The sequence below is a fragment of the Linepithema humile genome, chromosome 2 (genome assembly GCF_040581485.1).
Source record: "Linepithema humile isolate Giens D197 chromosome 2, Lhum_UNIL_v1.0, whole genome shotgun sequence".
Taxonomy (NCBI): Eukaryota; Metazoa; Arthropoda; class Insecta; order Hymenoptera; family Formicidae; genus Linepithema; species Linepithema humile.
The window spans coordinates 11,390,377-11,411,193 of NC_090129.1; the positions used below are offsets into that span (position 1 = coordinate 11,390,377).

Sequence of the window (20,817 nt, forward strand, 5' to 3'; positions counted from 1 at the left end):
GTGTCCTATTGGTGCCGACAAAATATGGCGGAACCAATAAGGTGTCTCGAAACTATACTTTGTGCGCGGTATTACTCAACTAGTAAGAATGTGGATGTTGATATTTTCTATCCATATTGCCCTCCGCTTCACATCTAATGGAAAACTCCTAATCGAAAAACCTTTCTCCGTATAATTGGAGCAATTAGGGCACGCAGCAGTCAGGCATTTTCTACAAAAGTGTATGCAACTTGTTAACATTAAATACAATATTAAAGGAATTGATTTTAATGACAGCATGCATTATAATGTTTTTTTTCTATATATTTCACTTCATCTTTATAACATTATATTATAAGTTACTTGTTTTACTTGTTTATGATGTCTTTATATATAATCCACAATATCGTTACAGTATCATATCAAATCACACCACACTGTTTTTATTTATTTACGACGCCATGTTTTGTCAAACTAAGGCACTATAAAACGTGAGTATTCTCACTAAGGCACTAGATATGTAGGTATTTTCATCCGCCATTTTGGTTCCTACTAGATGGAGAATTATAGCGTATATAGTATAGTATAGCGTACATGTGTAACACGTCAATTATTAAAAATGATTCAGGACTTTTTTCGACTCATTTTTTGGCAAGGAATAACGCTATGTACTTAGTGGGCAGTCTTTAAGTGTCACCCTGTATACGCTATAATTCTCCATCTAATAGGAACCAAAATGGCGGATGAGAATACCTACATATCTAGTGCCTTATTCTCACGTCTGCACATCTCTGCCATTTTTGTTCCATTCCCCCACTCCTTGCCCTCTCGCCTCTGTCGCTGAGCTAAGAAGTTTATGATGATTAGGTTATGGCTTCTAAGCTGCTCGAACTCTGTGTTTACGTGTATTTTGATTATCCGAATGTGAACAAAAAGAGAGTCTTGGACACCAACCAAATCATCGTGCCTCTGTGAAGTAAGTTTATTCTCTTAAATTTCTAATTTACGTAGCTTTTTCTGTTTCTTTAGAATCATGGATCGTTTTTTTAAGTGTAGTTTAGATTTGTCACCGTTTGAAATTACATAAATATGAATAACTGTAATCAATAAGGACATTTATCTTATAAGCAGTTTTTTTATTTCAGAAACATTTTGAAGAATTACAGTTTGAGACTGGTCGAGCAGATGAACCAAATACAAATGCCACTGCTGAAAAAGACGTAAGTTTTTATGATACATTACAGTAAGGTAAAAGAAATGATATATTAATTTGTTTGTTTATTTATTCATTTATTTATTATTATTATATTTATGAGCGTGATTAATACTCTTGTACACATCGTACGAGTGATTAAATATAAACATAAGATTAATGAAAAAATTTACGTCTTTCTCAGCAGTGGCATTTGTATTTGGTACATCTGTTTCATTTTTATTTATTGCAGGGTGGATCAGGTATATCGAAAAGTGTTGGTATGGCGTTTGGTTTTAATTTTCGCCAATTATCTGCTCGACCAGTCTCAAACTGTAATTCTTCAAAATGTTTCTGAAATAAAAAAACTGCTTATAAGATAAATGTCCTTATTGATTACAATTATTCATATTTATGTAATTTCAAACGATGACAAATCTAAACTACACTTAAAAAAACGATCCATGATTCTAAACAAACAGAAAAAGCTACATAAATTGGAAATTTCAGAGAATAAACTTACTTCACAGAGGCACGATGATTTGGTTGGTGTCCAAGACTCTCTGCGGAGATTACGTATCCATTGCTGTCGACGAACATCATCCGCAGGAAATGCAAATACTCGAACACCTTTTTCTGTTCTATTGGTACAATTGACCGCAACGCAGCAAGGCATTTTGTATCTTTTTTTTGTTCACAGTCGGATAATCAAAATACACGTAAACACAGGGTTCGAGCAGCTTAGAAACCATAACCTAATCATCATAAACTTCTCAGCTCAGCGACAGAGGCGAGAGGGCAAGAAGTGGGGGAATGGAACAAAAATGGCGAAGATGTGAGCAGACGTGAGAATACCTACATCTTTAGTGCTCTAGTCAAACTAGAAAGACTGTCCAGATTTTTACTATAGGGACTCTAGACGCGATGGGCTATGAGCGATGAGCGATATCCAATAAGAGCTCTATTTTCCCGGAAAAGTAGAACTCTCATTGGATATCGCCTATCGCGTCCAGTGTGCAAAAGCCATTAGACCGATTAATCCTCTAAGTTTCTCCAATCTCTGAACATTCAATGGTTTCGTCATCAAATCTGCAAGCATCTCCTCGGTTGGGCAATATTCGCATGGTATAATTCCTTGATCAACGTAATCTTTTACAAACTTGACTTTTGTATCAATGTGTTTACTTTGATTTGACACTAATTGTAAGTCGATGAATTTTAAACAACTTTGATTATTTTCATAAATCTTCGATGGTGCATCCACAATCTGCTGCATGTTGCTCAAAAGACGTCTAAACCAAAATGCTTCTTTGCACGGACAGTGCAAATAAATTCTCAGACAGTGCAATAAATTCTGCCTCCATGATTGATAGTGTTACCACGCTTTGTTTGCGACATTCCGAACTGACCATTCCACCATTTACAAAGAAGGTATAGCAACTGTTAGACTTTCTATCTGTTTTGTTTTCTTAGAGCACTAAAGATACAGGTATTCTCGTCTGCGCCATTTTCGTTCCATTCCCCCACTTCTTGCCCTCTCGGTCCCTACAAAGTTCGAGCCATAGACATAGGAAATATAGGGACGGAGATATCGCTGCGGGGGGGAAGCCAATGCGGGAGGGAGCGGAGGTAAATCCGTCATGATACTGTGCCCATTTCTTATTCGCTGTTGTTCCGCGCAAGCGTTGTAAGACGTCAGGATATCATTTGTGCAGTGTGCAGCAAAATAAAGAAAGTTATCAGTGCAGTGCAGTGTGCAGTAAAGATTAAGCTATAAAGAAAAACGTAATTGTGCATTGTGCGAAAATGGTTAATGTTAGGCAATTTAAAGCGGCTATAAAGAAAATTTTAGTTCACGCTGATATACGTAATATAAATAACGGTAATTGCATTCCACTTGAGGAAATATCTATTTTGCATGTATCATCAGCTAAAAAAATCATAAATTCAGAAGATGTAATAAATTCTACAACACATTTGGCACTATTATATAATGATTTGGAAGAAGATAATTGTAATGAGACTGATGATTTAACAAATTTAATAAATAATCATAGTTACATTTCAGATGTTAGAGAAATGTCCGAATTTTCAAAAAATGTTTCAGAACATATTGCTGGATATATTGTAATGCAATTAAACAAAAAATTACATTGCGAAGATTGTATAGGTGCATTAAAATTAAAAAATAGCAACAAAAATAATTTAATAAGTTTAAAAAGTCGCGGAGGATTAGTACAACCATTTGAAGATGTAATTCGAATTTGTCGTCAAAGTGAAATCAAAATTCGATGTATTATTTATAAGAATAATAGAACATTAATATCAGAATTTAATGAGCACTATATTTCAAATAAATAATGTTGAATAATTTCAAATAATGTTGGCAAAATTTATTAATGCCAATATATTTCACGATTTGAATAAACATGCGATCAATTACCGCTAGAAAATCATGTTATCCATTTAACACGCGCTATTATTAAAAAATATGTAAAAATTAGATTACATTATATTGCGTTAAATACTTGCGACAATTCAAATAGTCAACGCCAATTTTTTAATAAACTTATATTGTTCAAAGGCCAATAAAAATTGTTACACACAAAATTTGTATTTATTTGCAAAAACAACATATCTTTAATATTATTTATTTCTTAATAAATTAACACAATTCCAACCTATGCAATTTTTATACTTTCATAATAAGAGGTACTGAGCATGCGCAGAATTGCAACCAATAAGAAGTGGGCATACAAATATGGCGGTCCCCCGTCCCTCTGGCTTCCCCCCCTGACCACGCAAGTGAGCTTTACACTCCGTTCCTACATTTCCTATGTCTATGGTTCAAGCAGCTTATAGCGTTTTCGAGTAAACGGGGTTTGAACGACCCAAGATTGGTTAATGACGTCATTGCAACCTCTCCACTAATGAAAGACTTGCATTCATAGTAAAATAGTGATTGATCAACCCTAGATCGTTCAAACCCCGTTTACTCGAAAACGCTATTAGAAGACATAACTTAATCATCATAAACTTCTCAGCTCAGCGATAAAAGGTGAGAGGGCAAGAAGTGGGAAAATGGAACAAAAATGGCGCAGACGAGAATACTCATGTTTATAGTGCCTTAGTTTTCTGTTCAATTTGCATCGGAATATCTGTACAACAATTCATTTGTATCATTGTTATTTCTGAGTGCCAATTTCAAGTGCGATGTTCCCTTTGAATATTTTAATACTCGTTTTAATTTATTGCAGTCTTTTTGCAGTGGTTGACTCACCTTCTGTGCTAGAACTGAAATACTTGCTGAAATGTCCTGCTGTGTGTTTACCGAAATGTCAGAGCAAACATCCGATAAGTTTCTAGTAATCTTTATTCGATAATAATAGATCGTTGTTTGAATTTGGACTTATCTTCAAATACCCGACGTTCATAGGAATATTTGAAATTTTCACATCTTGAAGGCCAAATTCAGCTACTATTTTTTGAATGTATTTGGATTGGCATAAATGATACACTCCGTGTCCATCTCTAATAACTTCAATACCAAGATAAAGGGCGGTATTCATAGTCCGTTCTTATATTCAAGATCGTCTTAAGCACGAACTTATATTCGCTCTCTTTGTCAGACACAATCTATGTGTGACGAAGAGAGCGAATATAAGTCCGTGCTTAAGACAATCTTAAATATAAGAACGGACTATGAATACCGGCCAAAGCCTCATATCATCCAGATCTTGAATCTCAAAAACGGAGCTGACATTGGCCTTTACTTTATTTATAATCTCATTTGATTTTGCCGCGATAATCATGTCATTAACGTAAACAATAAGAAAACACCACCCATCTTTCTTGATATAAAGAGATGAATCAGCGTTACTTTGCATAAATTTTGCTTTATCCTAAGTTTTATTAAGCTCATCATACCAAGATTTCGCTGCCTGTTTCAGTCTATACAAACTATTTTGCAACAGGCAAACCAATCTTCCTAAAGGTGCTGTCCCATGACAGTCGGAACTTTGGAAAACGGAAAAGTAATAAAGTGGGGGTCAACCAATCAGAATCATCTAAATTTAGCGTCTAAATTTGTTTGTCCGTAAAGACCATCACACGTAAAAAAGTTTTAGTCGTAAGATGTAAGCAAATTGACCAATGACACTAAGCAGTAATGAGAGTGATTCGTATTACTGCTCAATGTGATTGGTCGATTTGCTTACGTCTTACGATTACGACTAAAACTTTTTTATGTGTAATGGCTTTTACGGTGTTACTTTGTACATACTTTTATATGAGAAGTAGTGTGTACATACAACGTTATTTTCGGAAATTTATTTCTTTCTTCTTTAATACTTTTTTCTTCTCTTTTTTTAAATCTTCTATATAACAAATATAATTTCAACAATTTTTGTAGTATTTTCTTAATTTTTATTGATAATTGTAAAGTTTGTTGCCATTGAATAATTTCTTTCGTTGAGTGTCTTAATTTTTTTCGATTTCATGATGTATCTACAAAATAAAATTAATATAAAAATTAAAAATTATTAATAAAATTAATATAAAAATTAAAAATTATTAATAAGTTTATTATTTACCGAACAATTATTTATTAACAATAAAATTCTTATATACATATAAATTCAATCTCGATAATCTTTTGTATTTAACTAAAATGATAATAATAATACATATATAAATATATATATATAATAAACGTTTAAAAAATGTTTAAGAAACGTTTGAAAAAAGAAATTGTTCAAAAAATTGCGTGCTTGTCAGTCCGAAATTTTTGTGGCTGGGTTTCCCATAGACTAATATTTCCGGAATTTTTAAAAATTAAAAAATTTATTTTTATTGTTTTATAACAAAGAAATAATTACTATAGTAGAAGAATTCGTAAAAAAGTGAAATTTGAATGTGTTTTTTATTATAATAGAAGATAATAAAGAAATTTTCTAAATTAAAAAATAATTTGAGATTAGAATACCATTCCGTTTTCCATAAATGTCCATGGGAAACGAGGCCAAAATCGGAAATTTACATGATTCTGATTGGTTGACTCCCACTCCATTACTTTTCTGAGATTCCGTTTTCCGAAGTTTCGATTGTTATGAGACAGCACCCCAAGGATATACAAATCAATGTGCAACGTTCCTGAGCGCTTAAATTTTTAACAATTTGATTGATCAAACCATGGATGTATGAATACCTGAATGGAGCGATAAGTGGTTTTATTGACGAGGCGGGTGAAGCCTGAGCGGCAGGAGGAAATCATGCAGCGGCATGTTGGTCGGCTAAAAAAATGGCGGTGTTATTATCTTAATTTTGGCTTGGCGCTTGCGTAATGAATAATATTCATATATTATAAATTCCGTGCTCGTTTAGTTACCCGAATTACCCGTAGCCGCCATCTTCGTCGGCTAGTTTTCCTCTTGCCCCTTTGGCTTCAACTCCGCTGGCTATCGCTCCGTCCATATATTCTTACGTCCATGGACCAAACATTTTCCATTTAAACATTTACTTTAAGTGTAGTTTTGAAAAGCCTACATCTCTGATTTGCTCCAAACTGCTTTTTATTACATTTTTGCGCGCTGATTACAAATATGACATGCCGATTGGCGACAAGGTCATTTTCAAAGTCAAAACTTAAAAAAACTAAAAAAAATAATTGTTTGTTTTTTAACATTATTTTGATAAATATTGATGTAACAAAGAAATGTTGCAAATAAAAGTTGTAGCTCTTGAAAAAATATATCATTTATGTTCTATGCATTTTTTGCATAGAATCAATATTTTTCGAAAAAAACGAAATAGGAAAGACACCCCCACTGCATCCACGTATACACTTTACAGCGCAAAGCGTGGTTCCAACCCAAACCTATGTGTCTAGTTTTTTAGTAGTGGAGCCCAGTAGGGAGGGGCAGAACCCACTGCATAGTGCGGGGGAGGGGGGTGTTTTTCCTACTATCTCATTTTTTCGAAAAATATTGCAAGAAATGCATAGAATATAAATAATGTATTTTTTTAAGAGTTACAACTTTTATTTGAAACATTGTTTTGTTACATCAATATTTATCAAAATAATGTTTAAAAAACGATAATTTTTTAGTCTTTTTAAGTTTTGACTTTGAAAATGACTTTATCGCCAATCGGCATGGTTATATTCATAATTAGCGCGCAAAAATACAATAAAAAGCGTAGTTTGCAACAAATCGAAGGTGTGGGCTTTTCGGAACTTTATCTTTTACTTTAAACATTTCTCATTTAAAAACTATTGCAATCTCGATATTTTCATACTAAGATTTTGTTTCCAAATAACTTCAGAAATCTCCCATTAACAAGTGATATGGTCAATTTGAGACACTTATTGTTAATATATTTATGAAAATATTATATCAAGTATCTTTAACACTTTGTACTTAAACATATATCTACTTTAATTATATGTGATGTATTTGAATGTAACGACATACTTTAACTTTGACAATTTACCTCATAAGACTTTTCTACTTTTCAAATGAATGATTTTATTATAGATTTATTGGACTATCATTAAAGTCAATGCTGTATAATTCGGATGGACAACTGTAGTAATGGCAAAGAAAATTTGTTAAGATAATTGTTTTTAAGATCGAAATTTTTTTATAAATTTTATACGATATGGTATAATATCATTGTCATTTTATTCAATAAAAATTTTCTATAATATTTTTCTTGCTGTAATCCTATAGAAATATGCAAATTACTTTTCATACGAGAACGAAATGATTACTCATTGCTGTTTATTTTTAGTCACCTTAGATACCGTTCTCGTAACTTAGCGCGGTCGTAAAACTGAAGGAACTTGAGTATGATCGTTTGACAAGAAAGCGAGAAGAATAAGGAAGCTTTTTATATATATCCGCATAGCTACGTTCGCATATAACCACAAACGGATCCACGAATAAAGAACTCTCCCGCCCCAATGATCAAAGATCCAAGAAAATCTCGAGTTACAAGACGTTAGAACCGCCCATCGTTTTTTTCTTACAGCACTATATGAATTTCCTCAAATTTTACTCAAATCTATTTGCTGCGTCTTCTCATTGTGCTTTTTGTGATTGAAACGGAAAGAAAACAAATAATTTTCATACAATTGAAAGAAAGGATGCTTTAATTTTCAATGTTAAATATAATTTATAGTTTTTTCATGTTTTCAGTAAAGAAAAATCGATTTTACATCTGTTAAAAAATCTGTCAAATACAAAATTTAAAGTTTTACGCGGCAAAAGTAAACTTCTAAGAGAGAATAAACTTTTATATAAGTTTACACTAGGGATCCTCTCCCCGCATAGGATATCATACAGGTAAACGTTTTATTCAAGTCACAAAGGGAAAGGTCAGTATCGATAGACTTTTAGTATTGCAGTATTATTTTCTATAGGCAAGACTATGGCATATATAATGCCCAATAATAAAGTGACAAGAAATAGAGCAGTCCTAGCGATCGTAAATTACAACGGTTCGATTTTTAACAGCGAAAACAAGATTACTTATTTCAAAGAGTGTGAAGATTTTTCTGCAAGGTATAGCGTAGGTGGTACGAATCAAGTTTTACCGATAAATACGCGCAAAATAATTAAGAACTTTTTTCAATAAAATTTACAAAATTAAAATCAAGCATTAAAACTCATCCAAAATAATATAATTTAACATATTCTATATTTTTAAAATTATCTATCATTTTGTTTCGTTAAAATTCTAGTATTTAAAATATATTTAAAATTAAAAATTTTGTTCTAAAAGAATATAATATAAAAAAAAAGAACAAGTATAACTGAGCTGGAAAATTAACAAAGAAAAATCACTATAATAAAAACTGGACAGTGAAACCGGCTCTATGCGTATCAAATAACTACGTGGCAGCTGTTGCGCTTTCATTGCATATTCTAAACCAGGATTATGAATTTCAGGGAAAAACGGCTATTGAAAAAAAAGGATGTGAAACAAGATAGAAGCCAGACTCAGCGGATCGTCAAGCGTTACCGGAGTACGTCGCGAATAATAAACTATGCATATACGGTCACGAATAATAAGCCGTGCATACATTGGGAGGCATGTCAACCATATTACATTATGTATTCTCATGATACTTCTTCCGGAAAAAATGAATAAAAACCTTAGCCGCGAATCTTGGTCAGTGAGACCTTCTGGTTTGTTTTGTTCATTTATGAAGCCTGACAATTTGGACGAGGCAGAGATTGAGCAGTTTACTATACCTTGTGGTTAATATTTGATGACTACGACTTTAAGTATGGATAACCAGAAATAGGGATAATTTGACATAAAAAACAAAAATAAAAGAAAATTTTGTTATATAAAACTGTGTTTTATAAAAAAAGTATATTTAAATATTGGAAAATTAATAACATCTTTTCTTTATATTAAACTTACATAATACAACAGTATTACATCAGTCAAACAGCCATTATAAAAGTAAAATTAATACGATAATATATAAATAACTGTTTAAAAACTATTTCCTGTTAATAACTGTTTGTAACTGTTAATAACTGTTAATAATTGTTTAATAATTTCCTGTTTAATATTTCTTCACTTTAATAATTATTAAATAAATTTTTTTTCTAATAAAATGCTGAACGACAATTAATAAAGTTATCGTTCACCTTTTTTCATAAATGTGTAAGTAATATAAGTGTGCCGAATTAATAATTATTGTTATTGTTAAACCTATTATAGATAAACATCAATGTCAAAAAAGAAAATAAGAAATATAATTATATTGTATAATTGTATATAAAATAAGATTTATCATTATAGAATTCATTTGCTGCATGTACATGGGACAGTTGGATGATTGAATTGCAATGTGTATGGCCCAACTATAAAAAAATAGAAAAATTTTAGTTTTAAAAAAATTACTGTGATTAAATATGCATTAAAAAATCAGCTTGAAAAGAAGTTAAAAATTTGCGAAAAAGTTAAAAACTTCATGATAATTATAAATAAAAATTGTGTAGAAAATAATTATGTAGAAAATCTGTTGTTTTATATATAATATGATAATTATTATTGAGAATACTCGTTCATAATTTGCACTACATAGGCAAGGTTGCTTATCGCTTACCTTCTTTTTCCGTTCAATATGTTTGCGTTTTTCTTTATTGTTAATTGTTGTCGTTGTCAAGGAGTAAGACTGATGTATTTCTCTTCTCTTATAATAAATATATATTAAAAGTGTAATTCTGCTTTTTATATCCTCAAAAGTTATTGTAAATATCATAATTAATAAAAAGCATAGTGCTACATGTCTGTAAAATTTCATCAAAGTCGGGCCCGAGTCGGATACAAAAGTTCAGCCAATTTTTCAATCTTACATTCGACATTATCACGTACGATACGACCGATGAATTTATATGACATTCCCGAGTTTTCTAAATACGATATACTTTTAATAAATACGACGAAATAATTTCGTTTGTTACAAATGTGAAATTAAGCTACCTATTTAAAATTTCAACATTTTAACAATATCTGATAGTAACATTATGAGCGAAAAAACGTCATCAAACGTTATCAAACGTAAATATCATCGAAAAAATAAAGCTAATTGTTATCACTTGCCGTTATTATGTTAACCAACAATGCATTCAGTTCTTCTGGTCTGTGTTGACAAAAACGAGATGCACAACATGATCGCACACAATCGCAATTCACATATATATGAGTTCTGCATTCTTCGGTTAGCTTCGGATATTAGAAAAGAACAGATATACTGTTTTTACTTTCTTCTTACTGGTTCAATAAAGACAGAAATAGTGTGTCTGCATTTCCCTAATATCCTAATATTCGAAGCTAGCTGAAAAATGCAGAACTCACATATATGCAGTTTGCGATTATTGCGATCGTGTTGCGATCTTGTTTCTGGCAATATAGCTCCCGGTGTCGTATGCGTGATGTATTTTCAAAACAACAAATAACGCGAGGCAATTAGCTTCGATTCAACACTGCTGCAATACGTTTCAAAAATTTGAAAGATGGAAACAACTTTACACTGACGCTTAATAATAAACGATGTTTATTATAGCTGTGTTCCAAAATGCGCTTACTAGCAGTACTGAAAACCTGTAGTATACATGAACTATAGATTGTCTATAGATTGTCAACACTGGCAGTAAATATCGAAATGCAATCAATGAGATGCGATGGATTGGACGCGATTTTGTACGAATATCGAAATGACGTATCTGACTTTTCGTTATTAAGGACCACTTTTTCCAACGTCGGTTAACGTTAACTAACGATTGCTAACATGAAGAATAAAATATCTTTATTAAAAGTGATAAAAATTAAAAATTTTTTTTTTTTGATGACCATATTTCATGTATGTTAGCAATTCTATTAAAAAATTAAAATCGTTGGTTAACATTAACCGACGTTGGAAAAAGTGGCCCTAATAGCGTTTTTGATTATACGGATTTTGATCGATCCAAGATTGATCAATCACTATTTTACTATAAATTCATGTCTTTTATTGGTAGAGACGATGCAATGGCTGCGTTCAGCAGAACAACTGCTGAATTGTCGTCTAGTCAACACTTAACGTTGATTTGTTGGTTCTAAAAGTAAGAGCCAATCATGTTTGATTGCTACCAAGCGATTTGTTTTGCTGAACGCGCCCAATGATTCCGTAATGTGAAGTTATTTGTAAACAATGAAGCCATCTACAAACATCGGCATGCTATCAAGCCTTTTGTCTCCCCCTATCTTGATCATAATTTCTTCATAATAAAGGAAACCTCCAGATGTCGATTATCAATTGTTAGTGTGACAAGTTTTGTTTCTTTTCGGCGTTCACTTTCGATTGGTTTCGACCTGCGTTATGTTTATACAGTACTAAAGTATACTAAGTATTTCTCGAATGTATTCTGACGTTTGTATATCCGATTTCGATAGCGACAATGACGACATTGCATGGTCATTCCAACGACCTAGCAATAATGATTATTTGAATGAAAGTATCAGCACCGGTAGCAATAGCAGCAGCACGTTTACATATGACTCGCGGTCTGAACGTGTACGCGAATTCGGCGAATTTGAAGAGAATTATGGTTGGATCCAGTGTCGATCTAAGAGCTATCCTGATCGTATGTATTATCATAATACACATAGCGGCTGCGGTACATGGTACAGGCCCATCTCGCGTTGTGTTGACATCCCACTCGTCTCTATCGATGCTCCGTCGAAGGTAAGTCAATTAAAAACTAAAAAAGAATAAAAAGTTAGTTTTTTTTTATATTTTCCCTAATTATAGAAAATTTGAAACGAAATACACGCATACAATTTAGAAGGAAAAAGGGAAAAAGCATAATTGAATGCAGAAAGCAACTATAGAGAGATAAAAACAAAAAATATAACATGTAAATAAAAACAATGCAGAGATTTTGCAAGAATAGATATTTGTGTACTCATATTTTATCTTGATATATTTTTTTTCTGTATCTAGTTTTTTGACAATTTTATAATCTTGTAAATATATTTATTAATATAAACTATAAAAGTTAAAAAAATATACAATTTATAATGAGAGAAAAATGAATGTAGAATATAAAATCTTTCTGTGTGAAACAAAATGAAACAAATGAAACAAAAGCAAGACATTAACAACAAGTACTGTTTCATACAAAATTAAAGAAAAGCTTTTTTTCAACAGGTTTGTCATATAGATGATACAACAGTGAACGATTTGGAACTGATGTCAGTATCGGACCATGAAAAAGAGTCAGATGTATCAGCCGTCAAGCACAATGGTAATGGATCATTAATTGAAGCACCTGATATTATTACGCGATATTATTACACTCCTCAGGTAGACTTGACCTCCAACATGGACAACATAAATGACTCATACGAATCAATTAATGCATTGAACAAATGTGGCAATAAGAAAAAAAAAATTGATCTAAACAAGAACAATATTAGCAATGATATTGATGATTCTGAAACAGAAGTAGAACTATTGTGTGCCACAAATTTCCTCGAGACTGAATTTTTTGTGGAAGAGAGTGAAGTGCTTATCAAGTCTCCTCCACGCATATCTGTTGCATACGGCGTTCCATGTGTGAAGAAACTGAACTTTGAGGATCAATTGATCAAAAGGAGAACATGCATTTCCAAGGATCAAGAATCTGGGAAAATCATTTGCGATATGTATGGTGTGAGAACTATCAATTACAATCTATCTGAACCAGATCAGAAGCCGAACGAAGTAGGAATAAAATCATCGAGATTGAGCGAAAGTGACAGCGACACTAGTGAATTGTCCTCGTCGTCGCAGCCCTTGAAAACAATACGATTATTTGAATCCGAATGGCGCGATATAGAGAAAAACTTGCATCAACCGTTATTGAGTGATCCAAGTTCCAGTCCGTCGTCACGGTCCGATACAAGCAGCTCTAGTACAAGTCAAAGTACTAGCTCTGCTAGTTCGTGCTCTACCTGCTGCTCATGCGACAAAGAAGCTTAAACAAAATGTCAAATATTTGGTAGGCAAATCTTATCTAATGATTAGGTAATTCTTTATTTTATACAATATTTACGTTTGTTTTTTTTATTTTTTTTTCCTGTTATGTCTCATGTATTTTATATATTGAGATGTGTATCAGTTTTATTTTCATGTTTTAATTTTATGATTTGAGTTTTTTTAATTATTGATTTAGTTACTTAAATTCTTTGTTTCTTTCTGTATTTCACATTTTTTTTATGTTAATTTTTATCTATGTGTTAATGACAGAATTGTATGTTGCTATGTACGTGTGAGGAAATAAGATAAGCTTTACTTTACATATAACTTAGGATAGTTTTTTACTTTGACATATTTTTAAGATGTTCAAAGTTTGTGATTGCGACGCTAACTCTAATATGAATAACAGAATGGCAAATATAGTTTTCTAACAATAAAAAATATATTATGACGGAATAAAAAAGACAATAAGAATCAAATGCACGGGTGTCAATACACAAAAAACAATTTATTGTCAATGATAAAACTTTGTTTTTTGTACACTGACATCCACGCGTTTGTTTCTTATTACCTTCTTTACTGCATTAATATTAATCTTCATATATATCCACATTAAACAATTTAATTTATTGATGAAATGATGTGTCGGGACATTCTACATTTATAATTTTATACGTATCATAGAGAAAATGCTTAATTTAAAGTATCAGATTACATATAAGTATACACACTTGTGCGCACACATGCATATGGCATTCATAAAGTCACGTAAATATACAGAATTCTCTTGCAACTTAGATTTAGGATTAGGCAGTGTAAAAAATTGCTATATGCAATTATGATTTTATTTTGCAATATAAAAGATAGGAGAATGAAAAAGAGCCGCTGCTTTTCGCCACATTATATGCTCGCGGGCATTCTTGGTATCCCGCAGTTGAGATCAGTAAGGTAGGAGTGCCAGGGCAACGAGGAGGTGCAGGTGCAACGGTGCGCCCCGAGTCGTCACCGTGGCGCGCCTCTCGTCTCGCTTTAAGCACGAAGGCTGCGTTTTTGCTGGTCTCGCTGTGTAGCGTTCCACCGTGGCAACGCGTCTGTATATACCGCTTCGGTGCGGCGTCAACGAAGCGCGGAGAAGAAAAGCGGTGAGACCCCTCACGGAGAATTGCAGTTCAAGAAACGTTCCGCGTTTTGCTGACTATGTTCTTTCAACTATATATGTATATATACTCTCAACTATATATATATTTGTATTAAGCAGAAGCGTTTTTATCATTTCGATGTCGTCATTGTTCTTGAAATTGTAAATTCTTATATTGTATGTATATAAAAAAGATAATATATATATATATATGTTTTATTTATTATATACATATATCTAAGAATTTACAATTTCAGGAACAATGATACAATGACATTGAAATGATAAAAAACGCTTTTCTTTAGTAAAAGAAATATAGATTACTTTTAAAAAACCAAGTTGATAATATAATATGCCAAATGTACTAATAATTTCTACAAATAGTATTTGTCAAAAGAATTTTTTGTTTTATTATATTAATATCTTAAACTATTAATGTGTAATGTAAATGTTATCGTTTTTTATATAAAAATGGATAAAAAATACAAAAATAGCCTAATTTTGAAATTTGATTATATTATGGATTTGTTATAATATAAATTTATTATAAATTCAATAAATGTAAAGGTTAATTCGTAATTTGCCGTTTAAAAAAACTATCCTTAAAAAAATTAAAATAATCTATTGTTTGTTTGGTTATATATATATTTTTTGTTTCAGCTATTTCATCATATTTTCCAGTGAATTTAATGCAAATCTATCGAATGCTCTATGCAGCATTTAGGCGCCACGACAAATATTAACGTACCAAGCATTGCCGAGCAAAAATCACAGCCGGTTTCTAGCCTGGCATATGGCAAACGTTACCTTCGCGCGAGCATTTATTATTCGCAGCCGGCGCGCCGTCTCGCGGTTATTATTCTCGTCCTATTGCAGTCGTGTCGTCGTCACCGTGGATTCATCGACGAATCGCAAAACTGGAAGTATAAACAGACGCAGCCTGTCGCGAAACGGAATCGTGACAGAAGTATGAAGAGATCATGAGTGGCGCTTGTCGTCCACCGCTCGCTTCCGGCTGTCATGCGCGGTTAATTTCCTTTCGGCACGTGCAATTGTTCGCTTGAATCACTAAACGCGCGTGGGTCGCACTACTGGCGTCATCTGTCGTTGTCATTAAATTCGAATAAATGCTCAAATAGAAGATATGCTCGCAAACCGTGGTTTAGTTATATACTTTATCGTTTAAATTTTTCAAAATCTATTTTTGTACCAAAAGAACTGCACAAAGATCTTGTTGGGTGAATAAGCAGTTTATGAATAATATTTGAATAATATTTATCTTTGAGAATAATATTTTAAAATATATTTTTTGTTAAGTTATTTTTGCATTTTTGGAAAGTATTTTTTGTATTTTTTTTGTTTTGTTCGCAATTTTAAATACTTTATAAAATATTGAAATATTATAAAGTGTATTTTTTACTTAATAAATGCTACTTTTTAACTTAAACGTTGATATGTTCTTGCATATTGGATTATACATATTATTAGCCATTTAAAGAATAACTGAGAATTGAATGAATTTATTCAGAAAACTATCTAACATTACACATCAATGATTATTTATCAATATAGAATTGTTTAGATTTTAAATGGGCACTTTTAAACAATTAATTTGTATTATAAAAATGAAATCTGAATGATAATGGAACCTATTATATGAGGATACCTTCAAAATAGATTGAAGTTAAATAATTGTATTTAATGTTGAATACAAATATAAATTTAGAATTACTAATTCAAAGTTAAGAATAGAACATAAGCGTGGTAAGAATCGAGAGCCCTAATACGAGATGGGTAGATAAAGATCCCCGTGAAACAGCCGTGAACTTTGCATTGTGAGAGAAATTTGCTTTTGCTTAACGAGCCATACAGAAATTCCCGCGCCTCGAAACAATAAAGTACCTACGCGCATATTCTTTTTTTCGCTGCTCAATGCTTTCGGTATTTATAATGCAGTGAGAAGGAAACTTACATGATGTTGCAATTTTATTATTATGGATACTGAATATGGTGTTCGAAGTTTCAGGATTGACTTTCTCATCAAGCAAGCATATTGTAATAGATTGACATCAACTGCTCTGTTAATTAAAGTTTGCAAGTATAACATAACGGTAAAAATAAATAAAAAATATTATATATATTTTAAAATATTATAGACATAAGGAAAAGAGAACTGATAGAGGCCATACCGAATATTTTACGTTCTTGTTGCATCTACATTTCATAATAAACACAACAGCATGCGATTTTACTGCTATCTGTAATTGATTAAAAATAAACAATTAACTGATGGACAATGTATGTACGTCATTTAAAGGCTCTTGCAGACAGGACGCGGTAACGCTTGCCGCGCAGCAAAAGACGACGCGATAGCCAATCAACTTACAACTTTTCCATAAAAGCCTATCCAGACAAACTTGCATAGTCGCATAAACATATGCATAAGGAAATTGATTGATCTATAAGCAAATACATATGAAAATGGACCAATCAATTTCCTTATACATATGTTTATGTGACTATGCAAGTTTGTCTAGATAGGCCCTAAAAGCGAAAAACTGATTGGCTACCGCGCGGCAAGTGTTGTCGCGTCCTGTGTGCAAGAGGTCTTATAATAGTTACAACTAAAACTTTTTTACGCGTAAAGACCATAAGCGGTAAAAAACAACATTATTTTTATTTTAAATTAAGCTAATTTTGCGCATTAGACTGGGTCTACAATAGGTGTAGTAAACTTTAAGCTGTAAGAAATTGACCACTAATAGACAAATCCATGGATGTATAAATACCTGGATGAAGCAATAAGTAGTCTTAGGCTGAATTCCCACTAAGCGCGTCACGCGTTGCGTCATCCGTCGCGTCACAAATTAACCAATCAAAACATCCTATTTTATTGCATCATTTGCCGCGCGAATAAAATGAGATGTTTTGATTGGTTAATTCGTGATGCGACGGATGACACCGACGCGTGACGCGCTCAGTGGGAATTTGCCATTATAGGCGAGGGAGATGAAGCTGAGCGGCAGAGGGAAATCATGTAGCGGCATGTTGGTTGGCTAGAAAAATGGCGATGTTAGGTACTTAACTTAACCTTGGCTTGGCGATCGCGTTCACATGGCTTGTAGAAAACCGAGCAATTTGAAGATTTGAACTTATTACCTCTACTTTTATGTATTTATATATTATAATTATAAATAATATTTATATATTATAAATTCCACGCTTGTTAGTTACCCGTAGCCGCCATCTTGGTTGGCTAGTTTTCCTCTTTCCCCTCTGGCTTCAACCCCTCACGTTAACGCTCCGTCCATATATTCTTATGTCCTTGGACAAATTACAGAAAAATAATCGACTGTGATTGGTCAATTTTTTATGGCTTAAAGCTTACATCTATTGTAGATCCGGCCTTACTATTAGATGACACTTGCCCCTAAAAAAGCGCGTTGAGCACGTTGCCTCTAGAGTACCTCAAGTAACTTGAAGTTCTTGAAGTTACTTGAGGTCTTTGACTATGAAAATATGGACCGCTAGAGCCAACTTCACGTTGGTAGTCAAGATCTATGGCGACACCGTGTGGCAACGAGGCCGGAAATAACTAATCCATACAATAGTGTGCGTGTCAAAGGTGCGTGGTGTTTAGTGCATGATATCGGTTTGAATTTTTGACAATTTAAATATATAAAAATGGTGTTATATTGTTTTGTGGAAGGTTGCGAATCGAGGAAATATAAAAAAGGGGAAATTAATGACTCCAGCCTGCAGTTTTACGGGCTTAATCCTTGCATCCTTCTTACGTACTTTGAATTTCCTGCAATTTGCCACACGGGGCAAGTTCAAAATCTTGAAAAATATCGAAAAATGTTGGATACATATCCTTATACACGGGTTAAGGCCATTACACACAAAATGACATAACTGCATATGCATAGCATAAGACCGTCTCGACCAATGAGCATGCTATATAAATCAATATGGCGCCTTTATGCTAGATGTTTATTGGTCGAGACAGTCTTATGCTATGCATATGCAGTTATATCATTTTGTGTGTGATGGCCTTTAGGGCCTATCCAGACAAACTTGCATAGTCGTATAAACATATGCATAAGGAAATTGATTAGTCTATAAGCAAATGTATAAGAAAATGGACCAATCAATTTCCTTATGCATGTTTATGCGATTATGCATGTTTGTCTGGATAGGCTTTTAGATAGGAAAAGTGGAGGTAACTAGCAGTCCATATTTTCATAGTCAAAGCCACGGTGTAAGAATATAACTTGATTTCACGACCATTGTATTCTATCAAAAAATCTGTGATCAAGATGTCATAGTTAAAGCATGCCACACAAGATGTCACGTTGGTGCAAGATCCCAAGTAAAAAAGGATAGAAGATGTGGATAGATGTGGATAGAAAAGGATAGATGATGAATCTTTAAAGCACATCTATATATAATTATAGTCCTAAATAATACAAATTTTTTTAAATAAAACTTTTAACATTGTGTATAAAAATATATATTACTGACAAAATATTTTTTTATTTTTTTATAACAAATTATTCTTAGTTAAATTTGCAGAAAAAATAATTAATAATGTATTCCAGTCTTTATAGAAAATTAAGTTTCTTTAAGAAAATAAATATTTATAATTAAGTTCCGCAAGACAATAAAATTTTAATAAAATTTTTATATATATGTATATATATATATTTAAGTCCCTCAACACGTAGCCACCTAGCGGTTCAATGTGGAACAATGACAGGAAAATCACAAAAATTTGTTGCCGTGAAATCACCTTATATTCTTACACCGTGGTCAAAGCTTGAGGTACTCTAGTTGCCTTAAGGCACTATAAAACGTGAGTTTTCTCGTCTCTGCGCCATTTTCGCTCCATTCCTCCACTCCTTGCCCTCTCGCCCATTTAGAAGTAAGATAAACTAAGGCACTAGATATGTAGGTATTCTCATCCGCCATTTTGGTTCCTACTAGATGGAGAATTATAGCGTATATAGTATAGTATAGCGTACATGTGTAACACGTCAATTATTAAAAATGATTCAGGACTTTTTTCGACTCATTTTTTGGCAAGGAATAACGCTATGTACTTAGTGGGCAGTCTTTAAGTGTCACCCTGTATACGCTATGATTCTCCATCTAATAGGAACCAAAATGGCGGATGAGAATACCTACATATCTAGTGCCTTAGATAAACTTCTTAGCTCAGCGGTAAATGTGCGAGAGGGCAAAGAGTGGGGGAATGGAACGAAAATGGCGCAGAGACGAGAATACCTACATCTTTAGTGCTCTAGTTGCCTCATTCTCTTTCTCTCTTACTCTACCGTAACTTCAAGCCTTATAACTCGAAAAGTTCTTAATAAAAAATAACTTTATTATAACGTTTTGGAAAGCTCTCGAAGTCAGCTACAAGAATATGCAATAAAAAAATGGAGGTTTCTATTTAAAAATTTTGAAGCGATTTTTATGTGACCTTAACAACACTATTCAAGGTCACACTGCATTGCCATGTAATGCGTTACTTAAAACCCTACAACTTTTATTTGAAATATTTTTTTTATAAAATTTATATTTTTTGAGATATTCCAAGGTCCCAGTACTTTTTCCGCATCTTGTATATTTTATCATTAATGTTATCTAAAATAAATTCAAATAGTGGCATTAGATTTATATTTTCTTGATTTGAAGAGTCTAATAATTCGTTTAACATCATGAAATGTGCCACCTTGATCACTGTACTAAAATGGTCTTTATACTTGCTTACACCAGAGAGAAGCTTGAGAGACGCCACGGCCAGGTTTTACGTGATCCGCGAAAGCGATACGCCACCTGTGGACCTAAAATGTGCACATTGGAACTACGTAGCCATGTGCACAATTTTTGGTTTCGTTCCGTGCTATGTCCACGAAGGATCGATAATACAGAGTAATGTGCACATTGATGTATAATATACATGTATAATATACATCAATGTGC

At 32.8% G+C, this 20,817-nt stretch overlaps 1 protein-coding gene and 1 long non-coding RNA gene across 2 annotated transcripts; both read left to right on the forward strand.

The window, feature by feature from the left end:
• Window positions 1–304: 304 nt before the first annotated feature.
• Window positions 305–2,052, forward strand: LOC136997663 (uncharacterized). The gene is made up of 3 exons (XR_010888315.1): window positions 305–955; window positions 1,125–1,199; window positions 1,425–2,052. It is a non-coding gene; the product is annotated as an uncharacterized lncRNA (long non-coding RNA).
• Window positions 2,053–11,878: 9,826 nt separating this feature from the next.
• Window positions 11,879–14,134, forward strand: LOC105669073 (uncharacterized). The gene is made up of 2 exons (XM_012361815.2): window positions 11,879–12,416; window positions 12,882–14,134. Exons 1-2 carry the CDS (start codon window positions 12,090–12,092, stop codon window positions 13,692–13,694), a joined length of 1,140 nt encoding a protein of 379 aa, XP_012217238.1. The 5' UTR covers window positions 11,879–12,089; the 3' UTR covers window positions 13,695–14,134.
• The last annotated feature ends 6,683 nt before the right edge of the window (window positions 14,135–20,817 follow it).

Excerpts from the sequence above, each read along its gene's own strand:
- LOC105669073 (XM_012361815.2), top strand. The coding sequence starts at position 12,090 with ATGTATTCTGACGTTTGTATATCCGATTTCGATAGCGACAATGACGAC. Across the intron at positions 12,417-12,881 it reads CTATCGATGCTCCGTCGAAG|GTTTGTCATATAGATGATAC; the intron begins GTAAGTCAATTA and ends TTTTTTCAACAG.